Source organism: Muscardinus avellanarius (assembly GCF_963383645.1).
Source record: "Muscardinus avellanarius genome assembly, chromosome: 3".
NCBI lineage: Eukaryota > Metazoa > Chordata > Mammalia > Rodentia > Gliridae > Muscardinus > Muscardinus avellanarius.
Genome location: NC_137788.1, coordinates 81,969,285 through 81,996,132, shown reverse-complemented (window position 1 = coordinate 81,996,132; position 26,848 = coordinate 81,969,285). Strand labels below are relative to the sequence as shown.

The following is a 26,848-nucleotide window of genomic DNA, read 5'->3' as shown; positions in this document are numbered from 1 at the left end:
TCTAAATACTCCCTGCCCAGGTGACAGAGTGGAGCCTTCTAAACCTCCTAGTTTTGAGTGCTGCCTGGCTTATGAATTCTTCTTTGTTCAAATAAACCCAGTTAGCCGGGCGTGGTGGCGCACACTTTTAATCCCTGCGCTTGGGAGGCTGAGACAGGAGGATCGCACGGGTTCGAAGCCAGCCTCAGCTACTTAGTGAGGCTCTCAGCAACTTAGTGAGACCCTGTTTCCAAATAAAATATTAAAAAAGGTCTGGGAGTATAGCCTGGGTAGCTCCTGGGTTCCACCCCCAGTATCACCAAAAAATAAAATAAAATAAAATAAACCCAATTATATTTATTTTGCCTAAAATTTTTCTTTTAACAACTGGATGTTATACTTTGTCAGTCCAGAAACTTTATTTAGTTTCTAAATCATTAGCTTCTGACAGACTCCCACTGAACAATTTATAAGCCTGGAGTAAAAACTACAATGCCAATATGGGCTCTACCATCAAAAGATCCAGAACCCAACTACTATTCAACATCTACACTGTTATACCTTAGCCCAAATCTCTCACTCTTAATCCTCACAATCTTCTTTTTTTCTTTCCTTTTTTTTTTCTGTAGTGCTAGGGATTGAACCCAGAGGGGCATTCTATCTCCAAGCTCCACCTCCAGCCCTTTTTATTTCTTATTTGGAAACAGTCTCGCAAAGTTGCTGAAAGCCTAAACTGCCGAGGCTGGCTTCAAACCTGAGATCCTTCGTAGCACAAGTACTAGGATTATAGGTGTGCACCATCACACCTGGCCCCAAAATCTATTAGCATCCAGAGACATCTTTTCAAAATGCAATCCTGGTCATGGTCCATCTGAACTCAAAACCTTCCCACAGCTCCATTTCTTTTAGAGTAAGAACCAAAGTCCTTAACAATTCTTATAGGCCCTACAACATCCAGCTCCTTGTTACTGTAACAAGGACTTAACCACTGCTTTAGCTAGAATGCCCCCACTATACATCAATCTTTCTCTTTCTCCCTCCCTAGAGAGAGAAAGATGTAAAGATAAACACAAAAAGCTACAACCCTTCTGACCCCTACTTCTACAAACTAAAGGTCTTTTCTAAGGTAAATGAGCATATGTAATGTGTTCACATATTTCAGTCAGCATTCTCAGTGATGTGACCCAAAGTACCAGATGACCACTGAAGAGACTTATTTGCTCATGTTTCTGGAGATTTCAGAGGTCATAATTCATTTATGAGCTGGTTTCCAAGTAGGCATCAGGGCTCTAAGGTTTTCAGGGCATCATGGTGGGGAGCAGAGAGAGGGTAAGAGCTTGTCAGCTCATGGTGGCAGAGGATAAAGGGGCAGGAAGATGCAGTAGCTAGCCTGGGAAAACACCGTGCCCAGCCACACACCTGGGACCATTCCCCAGGAACCAAGACTCGCCTCCACACATGGCTGTCCTATCTGACATGCGGCCTTGGGATATTTATTTATTTATTTGTTGCAGGTCTGGGGATGGAACCCAGAGGACCTCCAAGCTACACTCCCTGCCCAATTTTTTTATACTTTACTTTGAAACAGGGTCTCACTGAGTTGTGGAGGGCCTAAGTAGCTGAGGCTGTCCGTGAACCACGATTCTGGTCTCAGCCTCCCAAATGCTGGGATTACAAGCGTGCGCCACCACGCCCGGCTCCTTAGGGACATTTTAAATCCAAACCATCATATTTCTTAGCCAATTAATGTGTTAAACTGAGCTACCATTTTTACTAGGTTACTATTTTTTTGGTGGGGGGTACTGGGGATTGAACCCAGGGCATACTACCTCAAAGTTATACCCCTGACCCTTTTTAATTTTATTTTGAAACAGGGTTTTGCTAAATTGTTGAGGATCTTGTTAAATTGATGAGATTGACCTCAAATCTGCAATCCTCCCGTCTCAGTCTCCCAAGTACTAGGATTACAGGCATGTGCCACAGTGCTCACCTGGTCACTATCTTAAACATGTCACAAAGTTTTTATGTAACAGGAATTTTTGTGTAGCCTAGCGTGTGTGTGTGTGTGTGTGTGTGTGTGTGTGTGTGTGTGTGTGTGTGTGTGTGTTACTGGGGATTGAACCCAGGGGCATTTCACCTCAGAGCTACACCTTAGCCCTATTTTTATTTTGAAAGAGGGTATAACTAGGTTGATGAGTCTCACTACTTACTGAGGCTGTCCTCGATCCTGTGATCTTCCTGTCTCAGCTCCCCAAGTACTGGGATTATAGGTATATGCCACCATGACTGGCTAGCCTTTTTTTTAATGAATGCATATATTGTGATTATAACAGAACTGACTCTATAGTTTGCTAAAATCTTACTGGTATAGACTAGCATAAAAATAATGACATGGAGAGGCATATTTGTTTAAATTGTGAAATAAATGTAGATTTATTCATAATAGATTTCTAGTTACTTGGGGACATTGGGAGTTGACCACAATAATATACTCCTTTCCCCATACTTTTTTAAAAAAGAAAATCAAAGAAGTTTGTTTTGTTTTGTTTAATGGTACTGGGGATTGAACCTAGGGGTGTTCTACCTCTGAGCTACACACCCAAACTCATCTTTTTTTTTTTTTTTTTTTTTGTGTGTGTGTGTGTGTGGTACTGGGGATGGAACACAGAAGCATTCTATCTCCAAGCTATACCTCTAGCCCTATTTTTTAGTCTTTATTTTGAAACAAGGTCTCACTGAGTTGCAAATGGGCTAAGTAGCTAAGGCTGTCCACGAACCAACCGTGATCCTCCTGTCTCAGCCTCCCAAACGCTGGGGGGTTACAAGCGTGCACCACCATGCCTGGCTTTTTTATTTTGAAACAGAGTCTCACCAAGTTGCTGAGACTGGCCACAAACCTGTGACCCTCCTGTTTCAGCCTCCCAAGCACTGGGATTATAGGTGTGTGCCACCACGCCCCACAATAGGGGAGTTTTAAAATAAACTTTTCTCTAATTATATCAGATTATAATTATTTTCATGTCTATATTTTATTTTGGAATATATGTATTTTTATTTTAAAACAGGGTTTTGCTAGGTTGCTGGGCTGACCTCAAATCTGTAATCCTCCTGTCTTAGCCTCTCAAGTACTAGAATTACAGTTGTGTGCCACCATGCCTGGCTTCACATCTATAAAATTTTACAAATACACCAAAATTCCTCACCATTGGAAATTAAACTGTCATCTCTATCACGGACATGTTCTGGAATTTCATGCTTCTGAAGAGAACATTCAGATGAAGTTTCACATGTTTGAGAAGTGAGGTCAAGCTTTTTTTGTGGTGTCCCGGTTTCTATTACCATGTTCCTACACATTTCTTCCTCATGGTTTTTTATGTCTTTGTTTGATGAATATACAATCCTGAAAGACAAAATATCAAGTATTCATTAAAATAGGGGTGATTCTAGGAGGAAAAAAGCTAGATCTCCAATGCGCATAATATACATAAATATGTATGTAGATACACGTATACACATGTATAGACCTACATCACGTATGTGTTTATGTATATGTATATATTTCATGCATATGTTTATGTGTGTATGTATGAGAGCAGCACATTGGGGAAATTTTCTTTTAAACATTTGTTTTTAAACATATTTATATATGTTAAACACAATTTTAAAACCTTTTTAGTCTGTATTAAGTGTAGCAAGGTCAACTGAAAACTGAAGGAAGTCTGAAAGTATTCTATAAAATTTTTTTAGTGTTAAAATATATAATGCCAAAAAATTAGATAATCTAGATGAAATAGAAAATTCCCAAAAAGACACACATTACAAAACCTGACTCAAGAAGAAACAAGACTATGTGAGCGGATCTTCAACAAATAGAACAAATTAGTCATCAAGAACCTCCAACAAAGGAAAGAGCCAGAACTAGGTGGCTTCACTGGCGAATTTTACTAAATATTCAAAGAATTAACACCAACCAATCCTCACAAACCTTTCCCAAAAACAGAAGAGGAAGTAACACTTCCCAAATCATTCTGTGAAGCCAGTGTTATTGAGACAAGGACAAAACAAGGAAATAAAAATACAGACATATATTCCTTATTACTATAACTGAAAAAACCCTCGGTAAGCCAGGCATTATGGCACAGGCATATAATCCGGTTATTGGGAGACTGAGTCAGGAGGATAGCAAGTCCAAGGACAGCCTCAGCAAGTAGTGAGACTCTCATCAACCTAAATAAGAATAAAGAATAGGGCTAGGGGAGAAGCTCAGAGATAGATGGCCTTTGAGTTAAATCCCCAGTACCAAAAAAAAAAAAAATAGTAAAGTGAAGCCAGCAACATACAATATATAAGAAGTTTGATTAAACACAATGACCAACTGGGATTTGACTCACCAAGTCAGGAGTGGTTAAACACACACAAAAAATCAATGTTCTATAGCACATGGATAGAAGGAAGGACAAAAGCCATGTATTAAGACTGACATCCTAAGTGCCTACTGGAGGTCACAGTCATCCATGTAAAGTAAGGCTGGTTAGCAGGGTTGTGTGTTTTTTCTAGCCACATTAAGCTGTATAAGTGCAGTGCAAGAGTAAAGCGGTAAAAAAGATGGATGTAATATTTTGGGTTTTGCTATGTAAATAAAAAACAAATTCAGAGGGGGAAGGGGAGCTCAAGCTGTATGCAGGAGTGATAGTGATATAGCCAAATTAATTTGAGCTGAGTAAGAAGGGAAATAAGGACAGAAGAGGATCAGAGACTTTAAAATGGCTGATGAGTGCTATGGCCTGGGTATGGTTTGTCTCCACCAAAACTCAGGTTGAAATTTGATTCCCAGTGTGAAATCATTGGGAGGTGGAGACTTGGGAGGTAACTAGGTTATGGAGGCTCTGCCCTCATGGATAGATAAATTTCCTTCTCCAGAGACTGGATTAGCTCTGGCAGTAGACCAGTCCTCATGCCAAGGGTATTACAGAAGGAGCCTGGCACTTCCCTTAGGTCTCTCACACGAGTGCCTGTCCTTGAATGTGTCCACCACTCTTCCACTCTGCAGCACGAGGTCCTCACTAGGAGTCAAGCAGATGCCAGCACTATGCTCTTGGACTTCCAGATCCATGAGCCAAATAAACCTTTTCGCTATATCAATTATCCAGTCTCAGGTATTCTGTATAGGCAACAGAAAATTAACTAAGACAATGAATTATTGTAGTTGGAGTCCTAAAGGGAGTAAGTGAAAAAGAGAGGTAGAAATTAGAGGGGAGATGCCTGGAAAGATTATGGAGTCACGTTACTGGTAACAAGATGAGTTAGGATTTGACATGGTAGTGAACAACTGAAGTATATAGATTCACCTTGACAGGACTGCAGTTATCTTGAATCATAAGCACAATGATGTCCCCAGAACCCTAGCCATTTTTTTTTCTGCAAAGTTTCCCAGCAACTTATAAAAGCCAAAGCCATTAGAGTGCTATGTGGAGCTTTATGACTGGACCCTGGCTCCAGGAATGTGCTTAGCCCTTCAATATTAGGATGAAGCAGGTACGTTCCAGCTAGGATGAAGTCACTGTTGTCCTGACCTATAAGTACAATCCTCTTTCTGACCCAAACTACGGGGATCCAGCTGGTCCTGCTGCCACCCAGAATCGGGTTCCCATCAGTAAATTCCCCAGTAAATTTACTCTGTACAATTCTAGATCCGTCCGCGTCTCTTTCTTCAGCTTCATGACACGTCACCAGTCTTCCTAAGCTAGAATGGAACTGCTCTAGAACATGAGGTGAAGTGAACAAGAGAACTTGAAGATAGCAACTGAGGCCATGCTTTGGGAAACATCACCAATGCAGCAACTAGAATCATCAAGAGTTAAGTTTCTAGAGAAACTGTTTCAAAGTAAAAAAGAAAAAGGGCTGGGGACCTAGCTTGGAGGTAGAATGCCCCTGAGTTCAATCCCCGGTACTCCTGATATTAATAATTTTATAAATAAAAGATTGAATACAAACAAACATAGAGCAAAAATTCAAAAATCTATTTTATCAGAATTTCTTTTTCCTTTTCTTATTTTTTGGTTCTTGGAAATTAAACCCAAGAACATTCCACCGTCAAGCTATACCCCAGTTATTTTTTATTTTAAATTTTAATTTATTTATTTTAGTAGTAGTAATACTGAGATTGAACCAGGGGCATTTTACCTCTGAACTGCATCACTAGCCTTTTTTATTTTCTTATTTTGAAACTGGGTCTCCCAAAGTTACTGAGGATCTCACAAAATTGCTGAGGCTGGCCTTAAACCTGTGATCCTCCTGTCTCAGCCTCCCAAGTACTGAGATTATAGGTGTGCACCATCACATCTAGCTTTTTTATATGAATGTTTACTAAAAGAAGTTTAATGTCAGTGTTTTCCATTATAATATACTCTCCTTATGAATTATTTTAATATAGTCAATTTCAATGCAGTCGGCTAAAAAGGAGGGGGCAGTACACCACAGGATGTTCTATGTACAAGACACTAAATGAGCTATGGCGGGACAGGCACATCAATGAGAATCTGATCTCAAGGAGTGTATAGAACCTCAGATGTACATGACTAACCCAATATAAAAATAGAATGTAACTAATTGCTCAAAATACAGTATTGGGAAATGTGATGAGGTACAAAGCCAGCTATTCAAAATTTCTTTGTTCTAAATGAGAAACCAAAAGCTGAAAGAAACAAGCTAAAGCACAGCCAGGAAAAGGCAAGTATCTGTCTTGCTGACAAGCCCTGGGATTTCTTCACTCTCACTTTATCTCTAACTCAATCTCTTTTCCTCATCATTTGTTTGTGTGTGTGGGTTTGGGGATGGAACCCAGGGGCATTGGACCTCTGAGATACACCCCCTGCCCTATGTTTTGTTCTTTATTTTGAAACAGGGTCTAAGTTGTGGAGGGCCTCACTACATAGCTGAGGCTGTCTGCAAACGGAGATCCTCCGGTCTCAGCTTCCTGAATGCTGGGATTACAAGCGTGTACCACTACGCCCGGTTCCTCATAACTTTTAATAATAAAGAATAACACTGCCGGGCGTGGTGGCGCACGCTTGTAATCCCCGCGCTTGGGAGGCGGAGACAGGAGGATCGCGCAGGTTCGAAGCCAGCCGCGCTGGCTTAAGAGACCCTGTTTCCAAATGAAAATATAAAAATAGGTCTGGGAGTGTAACCCGGAGGTAGAAGGGCTTCCAGGAGCCCCAGTACCACCAAAAAAAATAATAATAATAAATAATAATAATAATAATAATAATAATAATAATAATAACAACAACACTAATGTAATTTCTCTCTTTCCCTCCTGTATAAAAAAATAGTCTATCCCCATATTTGGCCTATTCAGGTTTTTTTTCCCCAATATTGAGGATTGAACCCAGGAGCATTCTACCTCTATGCTACATCCTAGCCCTTTATTTTTTTTATTGAGAAAGAGTCTTGTAATTCAATGAGGCTGGCTTTGAACTTGGAATTCTCCTGTCTCAGCTTCCTGAGTAGCTGGAATTCAAGGCGTGGGCAGACCCATTCGGCTTGATCTTCTTTTAAACATATACTTAGTAGCTGCAGCAGACATGTAGAAGTTATAGTGCTAACTAAACATTTAATTTTATTAAAATTTGCTCAGTACTTATATGTCAGGCTGCCATGCTACTAGGCTAAGTGCTTTATAAGCATCTCATTTAAAGCTCACAATAACTTTATGAGGTAGGTATTATGGCCTTTTTTTTAGATGATGAAACCAATGGTAAGTGATTAGTACAAGTTCACATAGTTACATATTTAGAAATGGTAGATCTGGCTCGACTACAAAGCCTCTTATAAAAACTCCACTAGACCACCTACTGAAGAAAAAAAATATACATTTTTAACTCAGGATTTGCAACTCAATGAAAAGCCTGTGATCTACACTGGAAAATAATTTCCTAAATTGCACTTGAAATATTAATTTATAGTATGTCATGCTGTTCTAACAAATAAGTAGTAGTCAAGATTATGCAGTTTTTCAATTTTCCATTTTCACTTATAGGAGCTTCACATAATAATACTCAAAGAAAAACTGATTGCTCTAGCTAGTGTTGGAACATAAAATGAAGAATAAGTCAAATCACTCAAATATACTTAATGTTTAATGATCCAAAGACAATTTTCTAGACTAAAGTTAACATGATTCTGATTACAAGCAAAGGACATATCATCAAATAAGATTGTCACCTAAAAAATATGTAGAGTCCAGGACATAAAAACACAAAAATCCAACTTCATTCTCATAATAGTCAAAACTGACAATTGGCATTGGCATAACAGACGTACAGATCAGTGGACTAGACCTGAAATAAATTCTTACATTTATAAATGTACTGGTCATCTCAGGCTGCCATAACAAAATACCATACCCTGGGTGCTTAAATAACAATTTGGCACAGTTTTGGTGGTTAGAAGTCCAAGATAAGAGTGACGGCATAATCGGGTTCTGGTGAAGGCCTTCTTCCTGGCTTCCAGGTGCCACCATTTCACTGTGTCCTAACAAGATGAGGAGAGAAAGACAGCACAAGTTCTCTGTCTCTTTTCTCATAAAGGTAGTGATCCTTATAAGAACCCTACCCTCAGGAAATCACTTAAGCCTAATTACCTCCCAAAGGTCCCATCTTTAACTACCATCACACTGAGGGATAAGACTTCAATACAGAATTCTGGTGGAAGAGAACTCACTACAGCAATGGACAACTGGTTTTCAACAAGGATGTCCAAACAATCCAGTGGGGAAAGAGCAGTTTCTTCAAAGAATGGGAAATATCCATTCTGGGGACAAATGTGAGGGAGAAAATGTGTGCGAGGGAAGGTAGTGGCAGGGACAAGGAGTCCTCTGTGGGAATACAGATGTGTGACGAAGCAGAGCGAACTGTAAGACAACAGCATTGGAGCCAGCATGGGGGTGCATGCTTATAATCCCAGCAACCCGGGAAGCTGAGGCAGGAGGGCCAGAAGCTCAAGGCCAGTCCCAGCAACTCAGTGAGACCCTGTCACAAATAAAAAATAAAAAGGGGAAGGGGTTTCATTCAGAAAAAGAAAAAAAGAAAAAGGAATGGTGCTTGGAACAAGTTTGGATAGCTACAAACAAAAGAATAAAGTTAGAGCCAGGTACAATACTTGGCAGTCTGACACAGGAAGATGACAGGTTCAAGGCCAGCCTCAGTAGCATAGCAAGACCCTGTTTCAAAATAAAAAATAAATATAGCTGGGGTGTAAGTCAGCAGTAGAAGACCCCTGGGTTTAATTCCCAGTACCCAAAGCAAGCAAACCACAACAAAAAGTTAGACCCCTTCTTTAGACCATATACAAAAATTAACTCAAAATGGGTCATAGACCTAAATGTCAGAGTCAAAAGTATCATAAAACTATCAAAAGAAAATAAGAGTAAATCTTTGTACATACCACAGTGGCATGAACCTGTAATCCTAGCTGCACATGAGGCTGAGGCAGTCTCTGTAGACTATCTTTGGATAGGTCTCTTTTGAATTGCAAGTTTGAGGCCAGCCTTAGCAACTTAGTGAGATTCCGTTTTGAATTAAAAAATAAAAATAAAAAAGGGCTAAGAATGTAACTCAGTGCTTGAGCACCCCAGGATTCAATCCCCAGTACTGAAAAAAAAAAATTAAACTTTCTTGTCACAGATGGAGCAATCAGGAAAGTAAAAGACAGCTGGGAGTGGTGGTGGACACTTGTAATCCCAGTACTTGGGAGGCTGAGACAGGATTGCGGTTCAAGGACAGCCTCGGCTACTTAGTGAGGCCCTCTGCAACTTAGTGACACCCTGTTTCAAAATAGAAAATAAAAAATAAAACATTGGGTATGGGGTATATTTTGGAGGTAGAATGCCCCTGGTTTCAATCCTTAGCACCACACAAAATAAAGGAGATTAAAATAAAAAAAGAAAAGACAACCTACAGAATGAAAAAAAAATCTCTTCAAATCTTACATCTGAATAGTGTCTATATTCCAGAATATTAAAAAATCTTATAACTCAATAATATAAATAACCTAATTAAAATGGGCAAAGGATATGAATACATAGTTCTCAAAAGAAGGTATTAAAATGGCAAATAAGGACATTAAAATGTGCTCAACATTATTAGTTATCAGGGAAATACAAATGAAAACCATAAAGATACTAGTTCATATCCAGTAGGATAGTTATAATAAAAGAGACAAGATAATAACAAGTGTTGCTGAGGATACGAAGAAAATGAAACCTTCATATACTTCTGGCAGGAATGTAAAACGGTATAGCCATTTTGGAAGATCTGGCAGTTTCTCAAAAGGTTAAACAAAGAGTCACCTCATATATGACCTACCAATTTTACTTTTAGGGGAATTTTAAAGCAGTAGAAACAGGCTCACAGCAGTATTGGTAACAGCCAAAAGGTGGGAAAAACTTAAATGGCCTAGACTGATGAACATAAATAAAATGTGGTATACTCATGACTGAATATTATTCAGCAATAAAAAAATGTTATTAAAAATTCAATTGATCAATTTTCAAAAAATTTGATTGACAAGCTGCTATTGTCTAAATGCTTGTGTCCATAAAACTGTATGTTGAAGCTTGATCTCTAATGTGGCGGTACCAAAAAATGAGGCATAAGGTTGTAAGGGTTTCCCCTCATAAACAGGATTAGTGCCCTTTAAAGGGAGACCCAAGGGAGCCATTACTTCTGCTACGTGAGGACACAGAGAAGGTGCCGTCTATGGGGAATTAGCCCTTGGCAACCATAAAACCTGCTGACTTTATCTAAGACTTCCAAGTCTTCAAGCTGTGGTGACAAATTCCTACCATTTGTAAATTATCGAATCTAAGGTATTTTTTTTTTTTTTTTTTTTTTTTGGTGGCACTGGGGTTCCTGGAAACCCTTCTTCCTCAGGGCTATACTCCAAGACCTATTTTATTTTATACTTTTTATTTGAAAACAGGGTCTCTTAATCCAGTGCACTGGCTTTGAACATGCATGATCCTCCTGTCTCCACCTCCCAAGTGCAGGGATTACAAGTGTGCGCCACCACGCCTGTCGGTATTTTACTTTTATAAATATAATTTAAAGTTTTAAATATCAGTAATACAGAAGTACATGTCAATGGCTCTCAACAACCTTCTTCACCAGCCCCTGGGACATCTGACAACCTCTGAAGACATTTTGGTTGTCACAATTAAACCTCCTAAAATATACAGCAATGCCCCACAACAAAACAATTAACCAACAAAAAAAGGTCAATAGTGCCGCTATTGAGAAACTACCATAGAATAGTTCATTCAGATTATCAGAGAGCACAACATTCATTTCTCGTCTCTTAGGATCACTGTATGTGTGTCTGTGCGCGTGCACACACGCATGTACATGCTAGGATCCAAGCAGACAGGGCCTTCTAGCACCGTGCTACATTTCCATTCCAGAATCAGTCTTTATTACTAAGATGACTTAAATTTAAGCAAACATATTTTCTTTATCAGGTTATGAAAGCAATGAAAACATATGCCCCCCACACAAATATATTTAAAAATATCCAGTTATATATTACATTTAAACATAAAAGGAAAAAAGATAAGACACTTACTGTAAAAATGTTCTAAATGCTGAAGCTGCCACATTCTCCACAAGAACAGGCTCTTGATTTGTTAAATTATTTGATGTCTGTCCACTAATATGAAAATAAAAGTGAGGAACTCTTGCTAGAAGGACTGCTTTGTGTGCTTTGAACAAAGTGTTATCTATAGAGAAAGAAATATCTGTATGGATTTCTTCTCTTAAAATCCTGTAATGAATAAAAAAAAGTATAGTTTAGTGATGCTAGGAAATACATTTTTATAAAACAGACTCAAAACAAATTTAAAATAGAGACAAAATAAGTAAATAGAAAATAGAAAATAGATTTGTTCTGACTTCATTCCAAAGAACACTTAGAATCTAATTTCTAAACATTTATAATGAAAACAAAGGTAATTTCGCTATAAGACAACTTTTTCTAAATATCTTTCCTTATTTATGCCACCTTCTTTTTATTTTGGTACTGGGGACTGAATCCAGGGGTGTTCTACCTCCAAGCTACATCCCTAGCCCACTTATTTACTTTTTAAAAATTCTGAAACAGAGTCTCATTAAGTCACTAAGGCTGGCCTTAAACCTACAATCCTTCTGTTTCAGCCTCCGAAGTACTGACTGGGATTACGGCATATACCACTATCACTGGTTTCTATTAATACTAATAAATTTTATTTTCTGCTACCTATGTTTATTTTCTTTTAATATGTGCCTTCTTTAGATTTATTTTGAAACACAGAACACAAAGTTAACATGGTTGCTGACTATTAAAAAGAATTTGTTTTTAAAAAAAATCTTACTAAACTCGAAACGAAAAAAGTAAACAGTCAATAACACCAACAAACCAAACATAACAATAGACAATTCAGATTAGAAACTGGTACACTTTGTTTGGACTGCAATTACCAAGTCCGAAATGCAGGCTTGGATGTCAAGAATGTGACATCTAAGCCCTTTTCTAGCCACCCAAATAGAATTAATCATGCTCTAATCTATTATTAAAATGATGGACTCAGGGAGTAAACCCATTAAATCCCTTTACTAATATATAGTCATAGTTATGATAAGGCTCATTAATTTCATGTATGTAAAAAGTAATGGAAGAATAGCAATCAACATCACAGTAGAAACTTCCATAATATAATCTTTTGCCTATTTTACTCTCTAAATACTAAATAATACTTATCACTGTAGCAATATGATCATCAAGGTATATGTTCTCAGGAGACTTCTGCATGGCAGGATATAATTGGCAATCACACCATTACTCTAGGGGAGGTACAAGTAATGGGTGAAGACAGCCATTACAGAGAAAGCCTGGAGAGTTGCCAAGGACACTTGCAGTCCCCCAGGACCGGTAAATGGCCCCTTCCTCTCATCCCATTACACTCAGAACATACTTCTATTGTAGCTCATCTGTCACTGCATCATTATTTTTATGTATTTCTCTCTATTAGACAATGAACTCCCCAAGGGCAAAACTATCTTCATGACACAGCAAGGTTCAATATCTGCTTTTTGAATGATCCGATTTTACCCTGAGCAAAACAAATGGTTCAAAGAACAAAGTTTTCAAACCCTTGAAAACAAGCAGATGATGCATCTTAGTTTGGTCAACAGTTTCAACAATTCTGTGTGTGTGTGTGTGTGTGTGTGTGTGTGTGTGTGTGTGTGTACTAGGAACTGAATGCAGAGCATTCTACCACTGATCTACATCCCAACCGCTTTTACTTTTACTATGAACAGGGTCTTGCTAAGTTGTTGAGGCTAGCCCTCAAATCTGATCCTCTGTCTCAGCCTTCTGAAGTACTGCAATTAGTCATGAACCACAACCCTGGCTCAATAAGTTATTTTTATAAGTAATTTTAAAGTTACACAGTGTGCTGTCCTCTTAAGTTTTAAAAACTTAAACTTGCCGGGAGTAGTGGTGCATGCTTATAATTCCAATACTCAGGAGGCTGAGACAGGAGAATCACAGGTTCTCAGCCAGCCTCAGCTACTTGGTGAGGCCCTCCACAATTTAGTGAGACCCTTTTCTAAATAAAGAAAAACAGGGCCGGCCTACTGAGAAGCAATTAAGGTGACCAATCAGAGGGGAGGGGATGGGGGAGAATGGAATCTCTTTAAAACTCATGAGGTGTGTAAACAATTATATCAAAGATAATCACCAATTAAGCATAGGATCGAGGGAGGGGGAGGGAATGGGATGGGGAGTGGATGAGGGATTATTGGATGATATGTGCTAGTATATCCTCTCAAGTCTTGTATTCCAAAGTGATGTATGATTGCAAAAAATAATAATAATAATAAACTCCCTTAAAAAATAACAGGGCCGGGGGTGTCACTCAGAGATAGAATGCCTCTGGGTTCAATCCCTAGTATTGCAAAAAAAAAAAAAAAACCTCAAACTCAAATTGTGCATTCAATTTGTTCCCTTCCCCCTTGAGTGATTAAGGAAGCATTGCAACTGGTAGCCAAATAACCACCACTCCAGAATCCTCCTGTTCTCAATAGATGCTCATGAGTATGTTAAATGACAAAAGGTCAACATGCGTAAAATATTGTCAGCATGAAAATATAATGTTTAAGAGAGGTGCTGGGCACCGAACTCAGGGGTGCTCTACTTCTCAGCTATACCTAGAGCCCTGATTTATTTATTATTTTGAAACATGGTCTCACTGAGTTGCCCACACTGGGCTCAAACCTGTGATCTTCCTCTCAGCCTTCCAAGTACTAGAGTTCCAGGCATGTGCCACTGCAACCATCTTTTATAAAGCCACTTGTATCTGTTGCCAGTGTATCCTGTAACTGTTAAAATAACAGAAAAACTGACTCAGATTGGTTTAAACATGGGAGGTTACTGGCTTAGCTAAAAGTAAGTCTAGAGCAGGGGCAGATTGGAGCAAAAGTTTAATGTTGTCAAGACTCAGCTTTTCATTTAATTTCTTTGCCAACTACTGTACTAACCTTTTTCCATTTTTTTTTAAATTTGAGCTATTGGGGATAGAACCTAGGGGCATTGTTCCTCCGAGCTACACCCCAGCCTGATTTTTTTTTTAGTCTTATTTTTTGAAACAAGTTTCTCACTGAGTTGCAAAGGGCCTCCCTAAGTAGTAGCTGAGGCCGTCATAATCCGTGATCCTCCTGTCAGCCTCCCGAATGCTGGGATTATAAACGTGTGCCATCACACCCGGCTTAACCTGTCTTTTTCCATTTTATGCTGCCCTAATGGAATATCATCGACTAGATAACTTATAATGAACAGAAACTTAATGGCTCAGATTAGAGGCTAGCAAGTCCAGCATCAAAGTGCCAAAATCTGGCAGGGGCCTTTCTGCCTCATCATCACAGGTGGGAGGCAAGAGGGAAGAAAAATCGGGGGGAGGGGCAAGCTCACTCTAGCATAAGGTGTCAGTCCCGCCCATGAGTGTAGAGCCCTCATGGCCTTAATCACCACTAAAGGTCCAACCTCTTAATAGTGCTACAATGGTAGTTAAATTTCAACTTAAATTTTGGAAGGGACAAATATTCAAATCATAATATAATCTATCTAAAGCATTTAGATGGTTGATAAAACCCAGTTATCACTAAACATTTTTTGAGCATGTACTATGTACTAAGCACTAGAAATATAAAGATAACAAACTACCTACCCTCAAGAAGTTTATACTATATAGTAGGGAAACAAGGACTAAAAGCACTATAAAATGTGACACATTCACTAGCACAAATGTATGTGTGTGTTATTGTAGATTGAATGCAGGTTATTCTACCTCTAACCTACACTTCCAGCCCTATTTTTATTTTTAAACAGGGTCTCACTAGATTTCTCAGAGTTTCACTACTTGTTGAGGCTGTCTTTGAACCTGCAATCCTCCAGTTTCAGCCTCCCAAATACTGGTGTTACAGGCATATACCACCACACTTAGACTGAAATAAATACATTTTTTCTAAGTACAGACATTAAGAAAAGATCTCATAGAGGGCATGAAATCAAATGAGATTCTTAAAGACAGAATTAGAGTTGGTTAGGGAGCGCTGGTCATGATGGCACGTGCCTGTAACTTGGGAGGCTGAGAAAGGATTTCAGGTTCAATGCCAGCTGCAACCATTTAGTGAGGTCCTCGGCAACTTAGTAAGACCCTTTCAAAATAAAATCAGGTAGAGGTTGAGACTCAGAGATAGAATGCCCTTGGGTTTGATCCCCGATAGTGCCACCAAAAAAAAAAAAAAAAAAAAAAAAAGGAATTGATTAGGAAAGTGAAGCAAGGCAAGGCAAAAGGGAGTTCCTGACCAAGTTCCTTACAAAGGTGAAGTGAGCGTGGAGCTACAAATCGGCCTGCAGAGAGGACTGAGAGGGTGAACGGTGGCAGATGAAGCTACAGGGATAAAGATGAACGAGAGACAAAAAGCTCAATGTAACCTACTATTGAAGGGGTGTCAAACAGTTTGAAACACGGGAAAGTGTATTTTTCATATCATCCTCTGTTAAGTGTTGAAAGAAGATAGAATTGAGAATGAAGATGAAAAAACTACCACACAACACAGAAGGATGATGTGAAGAGCTGGAGCCAGAAGACCAATGGGGGGGGGGGGTTGCAATTAAAATATATAGAGGTAAACTGGGCATGGTGGCACATGCCTGTAGTCCCATTGGAGGCTGAGATAGGATCACAGGTTCAGGACCAGTCTCAGCAACTTAGCAAGACTCTGCTTCAAATATAAAAAAGTAAAAAATAAAAAGGGTTGGGAGCGTAGCTTGGAGGTAGAATCCCCCCCAAAAAAGTGTGTGTGTGTGTGTGTGTGTGTGTGTGTGTGTGTGTGTGTGTGTGTATGCACTCTTAAGGTATTAATTAGTAATTGGATATAGAAGGCTAAAGGAAGTTAAAAGCCCTTGGTTGGGTATCTAAGTGCTGGTGATGCCACCAACCTTTAATCTCTGTTAGTCCAACCTTCCTGTTCAACTCCAGATGTCTCCTTGACAGAGCTTCCTGAACATTCCTTATATACCTCCCTTTCAAATGTCCTAAAATTTAAGGCCATATTCCATTCCCCTTTCCCAGTTCTCCCACATGTAGTCAGTTACCAACCCTGTTAAAATTTCTATTTCCACTGCCAGTATGTATCCCTCAACTATTACAAAATCTCCTAGCAAATCTCTTTCCAATCTTTCTTTTCTCAAACTCACAACCCAAATATGTGCCGGCCGTGGTGACGCACACTTGTAATCCCAGCATTCAAGAGGCTGAGACAGGAGGATCAAGGTTTGAGGACAGCCTCAGCTACTTAGTGAGGCCCTCTCCAACTCAGTGAGACCCTGTTTCAAAATAAAGAATCAAAAATAGGGCTGAGGGTATAGCTTAAGGGTAGAATGCCTCTGGGTTCCATCCCCAGTAACACACACACACACACACACACACACACACACACACACACACAAATATGTTAATTCATGTTTTAAAAGCCCCAATGGCTCTCTCCACTTTCTCCAGAATACATTCCAACCATATCCCTGGAGAAAGAAGGCCTCTGTCATCTAGACTTAGTGTATCTATTCACGCTCCATGCAGTCACTGTGACTGCCTGCCATACCCATCACCTTCTTCCAATAAACAACCAAATTTATTATGGCTCTGGTTGGCACTGTGTGCCTCATGCCCTAATCACATCTGAATAGATCAAGGACTGGGCCTGTTAGCCATTAGCTGATGCAAAAGTTAAACAAGAGAACTCCAAGGGAGGTTGTCTATGATCAACAGGACCAACAGAGAGCATGCTAACAACACTCCAAAGCAAATCCATGGTACCATAAAAAAAAAAATGTTAAGGGGAGCAGAGATGATGGGACAAGGCTACTGCAAGATTAGTCTGTACAGTGACTGTAGAGAAGGGGGACTGTCTGGGTTCATATGCTGCCTGTGTGACCTTGGACAAGTCACTTTACTACCTCTGGAACCGATTGCTAAGTTCTTATTCTGATTTCATTACTTCTGTTTATCCAATGTGTCTCTCATCCCCCACCCCCGGGTCTGAGGATGGAACCCAGGGGCATTCGACCTCCAAGCTATACCCCCTGCCCTATTTTATAATTTTTTTGGGGGGGAGGGGTGGGACCCAGAGGCTTTCTACCTCCGGGCTATACTCCCAGACCTATTTTATATTTTATTTAGAAACAAGGTCTCGCCGGGCGTGGTGGCACATGCTTATAATCCCCGCGCTTGGGAGGCAGAGACAGGAGGATCGCGCAGGTTCGAAGCCAGCCGCGCGCGCTGGCTTAGGAGACCCTGTTTCCAAATTTTAAAAAATATAAAAATAGGTCTGGGAGTGTAGCCTGGAGGTAGAAGGGCTTCCAGGAACCCCAGTACCACCAAAAAAAGAAAAAAAGAAAGAAAGAAAAGAAAAAGAAACAGGGTCTCATTAAGTTGCTAAGAGCCTAAGTAGCTGAGGCTGGCTTTGAACCTGTACATCCTCCTGTCTCAGCCTCCCAAGCACGGGGATTCCAAGCGTGCACCACCACACCCAGCTTATTCTTTATTTTGAAACCGGGTCTCACTGAGTTGCAGAGGGCCTCACTAAGTAGCTGAGGCTGTCCATGAACCGTGATCCTCCAGTCTCAACCTCCCGAATGCTGGGATTACAAGCGTGCGCCACCACACCCAGCTTTCTCTCATCTCTTAAATGAAGATAACAATATTCACCTCACAGGATTCATGAGAAAAGTAAATAAAACATTACATATAAGTCCAGTATATAGTAAGTAGTGAAAAGGTAATATATGTTAGCTTTTTTTTTTTCATGGTGCTGGGGATTGAATCCAAAGGTGTTTTATCTCTGAGTACCCCATCCCTGTTTTATTTTTGTGATACTGGGTGGAATCCAGGGGCTTTCAACCTCTAAGCTATACTCCCAGACCTAATTTATACTTTATTTGGAAACAGGGTCTAAGTTGCCAAGAGCTTCACTAAGTAGCTGAGGCTGGCTTCAAACATGTGTAATCCTCCTGTCTCAGCCTCCCAAGTGCTAGGATTACAAGCGTAGGCCTTCACGCCTGGCTCCTGTTTTACTTATTTTGTTTCAGGGTCTCACTAGGTTGCTGAGAACTATGTTAAGTTGCTGGGGCTGGCCTCAAACCTGCAATCCTTCTGTCTCAGCCTTCCAAAGACTGGAATTACAAGCCTGCACCACCATACCCGCCTCTACTGACTTTTTTCTCTTAAACTATTCTGAATAATGGTCCACTAATCAATGAGGTCTTCCTATGCAATTGTTACAGCCCAAGCATCTTTCCAGTTCTACGAGATCTGTCTTTTGAACAGCTGAAATCATTTTCTGTTTTCCCTCACTTCTCCACATATCACATTATATCAGGTAACCTAGAAGTTAATGCAACTTACTTTCCCAAAATAAATCAAGCTCTTTCAAATCCCTCTGACTATAAAAGCCATTCCCTTTTAGGCACCCCCTACCTCCCCCTTCTTAATCTAATACTCTAGAATCCATTAATCTGCCTAATGAATACATAATACCCAAGAGCTCACTCAAATGTCACACTGAAAAGCCTTCCCCAACTCACTCCTACCACCACTGCCACTTTTGTTTGACCATTATCTCTCTAAACTCTAAGAACAAACGCCAAAGCAATATCTTCCTTTTCTTCTTCTAAAGTACTGAAGACTGAAGTCAGGGCACTCTACCACTGAACTTAATCTTCAATTGCTTAGGACACAGTATAGGACTAGATACCTGGCTGGTGCTAGATATTTAATATCTGCAGAATAAATAAATGCTATTGCTGTACTTGGAGAAAATAAACTCAGCATATAAAGGTGACTAGATAAGCATTTGAAGTTTTTGCTAAAAAATATCGCTACTCCTATTTTTCTTCATTGTGTGTCTGTTACTGAGGATTGAACCCAGTGCCATTCTATCTCTGAGCTACACCCCCAGCCCTTTTTTGTTGTTGTTGTTTGAAAACAGGGTCTCACTAGGTTGCTGAAGATATGGCTAAGTTGCTGAGGCTATCCTCAGACCTGTGATCTTCTTGTCTAAGCCTCTCAAGTACTGACATTACAGGCATGCACCACCACATCTGTCTTTTCCTATAATAGGAACTTAGGGGTTCAGTTGCTATTAGGATGAGGCTACACTTTCAACCTATTATTTATATAACTTTCTTAAATGGGTGACATTTTAAGGCTCACAAAACAACACGAGTTGTCTACCAGCAACCTAGTGGGAAACTGATTCCAAAAAAAGATAGAAGAAAAGAAAGAGCTGGGGGGATAGCTCACAGGTAGAATGCCCAGTAGCACGCAAAAGTGGAATGCTGCAAAACTGTTAGTTATTACTTGTAATTCTGTTTACTTAAGTGGTCCTCAAAGTGATTCTGGCCAACAGCATTAGCATCACCTGAGACCTTGTTAGAAACACAAAAATCCTGGGCCACATCAAAGACCAACTGAAACCCAGTAAAGATGATTCTAATGTACACTCAAGTTCAAGAGTCAAAGTTTTCATGGTGTAAATCAGCTAGGTAATATTTCTAAGTTCATTTTCTTTATAAATGGAGATGACTAACTAGATTCCTTACAGCCAAAGGAGGATATCCCAAGGCTTACAAAAGTTAAGCTTCAAACCACCTCTTCATTTGCTCGGGTCCTCGCAGAAGCTGGGAGCTACAGAGGGTTCTAGGCGGAGAGAGGGAGCCAGGTTGCAATCGGGAAATAATTCATATAAGCATTTCTGCCCAACTGTTTATAGAGAGTTCCAGCAGAGCTCAAAAGAAGACCGAGGCACCTATAATTTGTTCTTCATTCCAAAGTCTTTTTTCTGATTTCCTTTCGTGTGTGTGTGTGTGTTTTACTGAGGTTTGTGCCCAAGGGCTTCCTACCTCTGAGCTATACCTCCAGGCCTTTATTTTTAAACAAGATCTAAGCTGCTAAGGCTGGCCTTAACCTGCGACCCCCCACCCCCAGCCTCAGCCTCCCAAGTACTGGGAATACAGGTGTGCGCCAACACGCCAGGCTTTATTTTCTTTTTTTTAAGTGCACGTTTCTAAACCTGGATCTGCCCCTTTAGTGATGTGTCTTTCGAGCACCAGAGCCTGCTCCTATTAGAATGTTAGCGTAAATGGGTGCTGCACATAACTGCGACTTCAGTTTCTGCTTTCCTTTTGCATGTGGTGTCCGAAATGCTGGAGACTGGTCACTGAGGGTGTGCGAGGCCGCCCGGGAGGAATGGGGAGGCTGGGGGACTGGAGAGGAGGATGGGGAGACATCAGGAGGAGGCCACGCTTGGGGCGGAGGCGGGCGCTTTAGCAACTGAAGCCGCCGGAGTTCCCGCCTCCCCTACCTGAGCAGATCCCGGCTGAGCTGCTCCGACACCGTCGCCTTCAGCCGGCGCCGCTCACTGAGCCCTTTCTTGGGCAGCCCCTTACTGCAAACTCCGGGGGACCCCAGAAGCACCTCGGGGGCCGCGCCGCCCTCCCCACAACCGGCCATGCCCCACCAAGGCTGCGCGGCACCGGCTGACCACTCTCCCTAGCGGGCCCTGGAAGGAGAAGGGGGCGTTTCCGACCAAACGCTCCGACCGAGCCCGCCCCAGAGTGAAAAGGTTGACGCCCCTCCTGTTTGCGGTCGGCTCTTAAAGCAGCCGGACCGCCCTCCGGTGACGTCAGAGGCCCGAGGGCGCCGGCACGTGACCGGGGTGGTGTGCGCAGGCGTACTCGCTGTGTTTACCTCTGCCTGCGGGCGCCCCGCCCCCGTCGCCCTGGAGCTGGCGTTCCCTCCTCCCTGTCCCACTGCTTTGCTTTCTGGTCGTCTTCAACTATTGATTTTAAAAGAAATTTTTATTAGTCGGGCGTGGTGGCGCACGTTTGTAATCCCTGCGCTGGGAGGCTGAGATCGCACTGGTTCGAAGCCAGCCTCAGCTACTTATGCTCTCAGCAATTTAGTGGAGCCCTGTTAACAAATAAAGTATAAAATAGGTCTGGGAGTATAGCTCCGAGGTAGCAGTACCACTAGAAAATAAATACATAAAATAAAAAATAAAAGGCGCTTTATTAAGGACTGAGTTTAAATCAATACTGTCAGCCTTTGTATGCCGTGTCTTCCTGCTGTTAGGTTTTTTACCCCCAAGGAAAAGGACCTAGCAGCAAGTCTCACCCCCTCACCTGCTTCTCAATCCTGAGGAATAACTGACTTTGGGAAAGAAAAATTGGGGGTAGAAAAAGAAGTTTGTAAACTCTGCCACGTTCAGAACAATCCTGAGTAAAATACGAAGCTTTACAGCGTCTCCAGGACCCCTATTCTTTTTTCATCCAAGAAGTTCCTCTCATAAGTGCTCTTAGATTTGAGCTGAGAAAAGTCAAATTATAGTACAGGATTTTGCATATAATGCCGTAAAATTTATGATGAGGAAGGTAGAACGCATGGTTGTGGAGGGCCAACTATAAGGTTAAATGATGGCATAGGGATGAGGCCCTAATCCAGTAAGACTGGTGTTTTCATAAGAGACACCAGAAATCTCTTTCTGCTCACATCAGGTCACAGTGAAAAAGCGGCCATCTACAAGCCAGAAAGAGAGACCTCACAAATAAAAAATTCAACCCTGATGTTATCTAACCCCTAGAACTGTGAGGAAATAGATTTTATAACATATGATTTTGTTTTTATACTTAGATACCTGAAAATTTGGACTATTATCTTCTTATGTGGAATCATATTACTATATAACCAAATAATAAATGAATGGAAATATCTCTTTGTTAAAATATTTCACTTAATAAATGAAAAACAAAGGAAAAGAAATAAAATGAGAATATCACCATTTTGTTGTCCTCAGCAATGTAGGCAATGCTTGCACCAGTAGCTGCAAATATCACAAAAAGAGGGAAAACCAGGAAAACCAGTAAATATATTCTTCCTGAACAAAATCTTACTATAAATATGGTCTAGCCAAAGGGATCAAAGCTGCATCTGGTCAAGCTCCTGGATCCAATCGACAGGAGACCCAAATGCAGAGGATATGCTGATTTGTACCAAGAATATGCAGTTGGCAAAACATAGGTTATGGGAAACACCAGGGATCAATCAGCCTAATTTTTTTTTTTTTTCAGGTCTGGGGATGGAACCCAGGGGCGTTCTACCTCCGAGCCACACCCTCTGCCCTATTTTTTATTCTTTATTTTGAAACCAGGTCTCACTGAGTTGCAGAGGGCCTCACTAAGTAAGTAGCTGAGAATGTCCCTGAACCACGATCCTCTGGTCTCAGCCTCCGGTCTCAGCCTCCGAAGGCTGGGATTACAAGTGTGCGCCACCACACCAGGCTCAGCCCAGGATCTTAATAGATTGTAAACAAAATAAATGAAAGAAGAGGAACCTGTAGATTTAGACTTTAAAAAAATTAAAGGTAGCCGGGTGTGGTTCAATCTCTAGTACAAATAAATAAATGGCTTTTCTTTAAAAAAAAAAATTCAATCTAAACCGGGCGTGTTGGTGCATGCTTGTAATCCCAGCATTCGGGAGGCTGAGACCTGGAGGATCGCAGTTCATGGACAGCCTCAGCTACTTAGGCCCTCTGCAACTCACTGAGATCCGGTTTCAAAATAAAGAATAAAAACTAGGGCAGGGGCTGTAGCTCGGAGGTCAAATGCCCCTGGGTTCCATCCCCAGACCCCCCCCACAAAAAAAAACCTCAAAGATTGATTGACTCTGTGAATACGGAGGGCCAACTATATTTATGAAAATAATCTAATTTTATATTCTAAATATAATCTGTTTTAGATAAATTTTCTCACAACTGAGAAATAAAGCTTGTCCAGTCACTGTTAGGAGCCCCTCCACCTTCCCAATTAAAATTACAAATTCCTCTTTCTTTCCAAAATTAAACATTTCTTGTTTTCTATATTTTACATTTTTCTCATCCAAATGTGAGTAATTTGATACCATGATGGGTTAATTTTACATGAATTTCGCTAGGCCATGGTTTATTCTAGATGTTTCTGTGAAGGGTATGTGTGTGTGCACAGGCTCCCTGGCAGTGCCTGGAGATTAACCCAGGGCCTAGAGAACCAGTGAGCCACACCTCCGCACCCCAAGGTATTCTTAGATGAGATTAACATTTAAATCAGAGACTTTGAGTAAGCTCATTGCACTCTGCAATTTTAGTAAATAACCCATAGTACAATAAATAAATTAATAAATAAATGTATTAAAGTGATTATTTAGAATGAGCAAATAAATCACAAAAGATTACAATTTCTGGAGATCTGTTTATCTTAGAACCAATAGGTAGATATCAATTTTCTGGAACATTTGGATACAGTGATGAAGATGTACTTCTATTTTATTTTTTCAGTACTGGGGGTTGAACCCAGGGGCATTCTACCTCCACACTACACTCCTAGCCTGGTTTTTTTATTCTTTATTTTGAAGCAGGGTCTCACTAAGTTGCTGAGAGCCTCACTAAGTAGCTAAGGCTGGCCACGCAAACCTACAGTCTTCCTGTCTCAGTCTCCCAAGCATGTGCCACCACGCCTGGCTGAAGATGTACTTCTTATAGTAATGAATATATATTGGCTGCCTGCAGAGCTAGGTATGAATTAAACAACTTGTCATATGCTGGATGCTTAAGGGGAAATTTCCTAAAGGTCTTGTATGAAATGCATGCTGAGTTCTTTTCAGCTGTTTCCTAAAAGAGTCTGGAAACATCAAGATCCGGCACTCCAAAAGCTTCCTGAAGTATGGCAGTGAATTCCTGTTCTGTTCTGAAGTCATCCTCATCAAGATAAAAAGGCTTAAGTGACATTTGCAGAACCTTTTCAGTGTTGGCAGGATTGCAAAGGACAGTCAGACATATCACATGCTTTCTGGAGTCTACAGTGCCAACATTATTCCTGTTGAATAAAATGTCTCAAGGGCTCTGAAACTAGGAGTGTGTGTGTGTGTGTGTGTGTGTGTGTGTGTGTGCGTGTGCATGTGTGTGTGTTACTGGGGATTGAACCTGGGGCATTCTACCTCTGAACTGCATCCCATCCTCAGCCCTCTTTTATTTTTTACTTTGAAATGGTCTTTCTAAGTTGCTGAGAGCCTCACTAAATTGCTAAGGCTGTTGGCCCTGATGGCACATGCTTGTAATCCCAGTACTTGGGAGGCTGAAACAGGAGGATTGAAGATTTGTGGCCAGCCTTAGCTACTTAGTGAGGCTCTCTGCAACTTAATGAGACCCTGTTTCAAAATTTTTTAAAAATGGGATTAGTGGTGTAGCTCAGAGATAAAATGCCCCTGGGTTTCATCCCAAGTACTACCAAAAAAAAAAAAAAAACTGTTGAGACTGACCTTGAACCTGCAATCCTGTCTCAGCCTCCTAAGGACTGTAATTATGGGTATGTGCCTCCTGGCCTGGTTTAGGAGATTTAAATGTGAAAACCCTTCAATTTCAATTCTTTTCTTTTCTTTTCTTTTTTGGCAGGGTCTGGAGATGGAACCCAGAAGCATTTTACCTCTGAGCTACTCCCTGTCTTTTTTTTATTATTTATTTTGAAACAGGGTTTCACTAAATTGCAGAGAGAAGAGCCTCACTAAGTAGCTGAGGCTGTCCGCAAACTGCAGTCCTCCAGTCTCAGCATCCCAAATGCTGGGATTACAAGCATGTGACACCACGCCCGGTTTGAAAACCCTTCTTTTTTTTTGGGGGGGGGAGGGTGGTACTGGGGTTCCTGGAAACCCTTCTACCTCCGGGCTACACACCCAGACCTCTTTTACATTATTTTTATTTGGAAACAGGGTCTCTTAAGCCAGCCAGGCCGACTTCGAACCTACGCGATCCTGCTGTCTCCCCCTCCCAAGCGCAGGGGTTACAAGCGTGCGCCACCACGCCCGGCTGAAAACCCTTCAATTCTGATCTTCACTCTTTTCTTTTTTCTTTTTTCTTTTTTTTTTTTTTTTTTTTAGTGTGTGTGTGGTACTGGTACCGAGATCAAACCTAGGGGCATTCTACCTCTGAGCCGCACCCTCAGGCATATTTTGTTTTAATTTTTAATTTTAAAACAGGGTCTTACTAAGTTGCTGAGGCTGGCTACAAACCTGAGATCCTCTTGTCTCAGTCTCTGAAGTACTGGGATTATAAGTGTATCCCACCACACCTGGCTGTCTTCTCTCCTTTTGGAGCAACTACAATTGCAGCATATTTACCCAAATGCTTATAGATATTATCCCAATTTACTATCATCATCTGGTTAATTTCTGTAAGTTACCAAACCAGTCTCCATGGGTAGTTAGAAGTTACTTGTAGAAATCATCAGCCTGCAGTTATCTCAAGTGTGGTCTGTCACAGGAACCCCCAAAATTTACTATATTGATGCATACTATATCAGTAAAAAGAGGAATTTTGCTTCGTCCTCATTTGGAATATTACCAAGCATAACCTAGAAGAAGGGTTCCACCCTAGAAGAAGGGTTGACTCAGGGTCCACATAGAGGCCTGGAAGCCGGGAAGCCAGGAAGCCTCTGCCAGGTCCAGGTTACTATGTCCAGGTGTTATCCTTCTATATGAAATGTCCCCCAAGGAAACCCTTCTACCTCTGGGCTACACACCCAGACCTCTTTTACATTATTTTTATTTGGAAACAGGGTATCTTTTGTGTGTGTGTGGGGGGGGGGTACTGGGGTTTCTGGAAACCCTTCTATCTCCGGCTACACTCCCAGACACATTTTATACTTTCATTTGGAAACAGGGTCTCTTAGCCAGCACGGCTGGCTTCGAACCTGCACGATCCTCCTGTCTTCGCCTCCCAAGCGTGGGGATTACAAGCGTGTGCCTCCACGCCCGGCTTCTAACAGAATTCCCAGTTAAAAATAATAAAAGAGCTTTTGAACAATAAAATTAAAATGTATACCATTGCAGACTTGTCTTTTAATGTCACAGCTAACCTTTAATACACATTTGTAAAAGGCACCATATGTTGCCAAGATAAAGAAAATAAGAAACCAACACTGAGCCACTTTCCCCAACTTCCTTCTTGTAAAGGTGTATACATTTTAAGGCAGACATTTTTCTGTGCAAAATACAATGGTTGCAAATCAACATTAGATTACACATTCACACATTCTCAGATGTTTTTCAATCCATTTGTCAGGATATTTATTTATGATAAAGCATATTAAAACAGGTTTCCCCCCTAATAAAACATAAAGGAGTAGAGAACAATTTTTAAAAATCATTTAGAGATTTCATTACACATCCCTCCAAGAAGACAAAGAGGAG

At 40.8% G+C, this 26,848-nt stretch overlaps 1 protein-coding gene across 1 annotated transcript in view; it reads right to left on the bottom strand.

Annotated features, from left to right (window-relative positions):
• BTBD8 (BTB domain containing 8) overlaps window positions 1-21,085 on the bottom strand; it is a gene marked incomplete at both ends in the record, with an annotated part of 92,238 nt that extends 71,153 nt beyond the window's left edge. The window contains 3 exons of the mRNA XM_080693076.1: window positions 3,183-3,379; window positions 11,602-11,799; window positions 20,937-21,085. Coding sequence (XP_080549202.1) covers window positions 3,183-3,379; window positions 11,602-11,799; window positions 20,937-21,085 — 544 coding nt within the window. The remainder of the gene's footprint in view (window positions 1-3,182; window positions 3,380-11,601; window positions 11,800-20,936) is intronic.
• Between the last annotated feature and the right edge of the window lie 5,763 nt (window positions 21,086-26,848).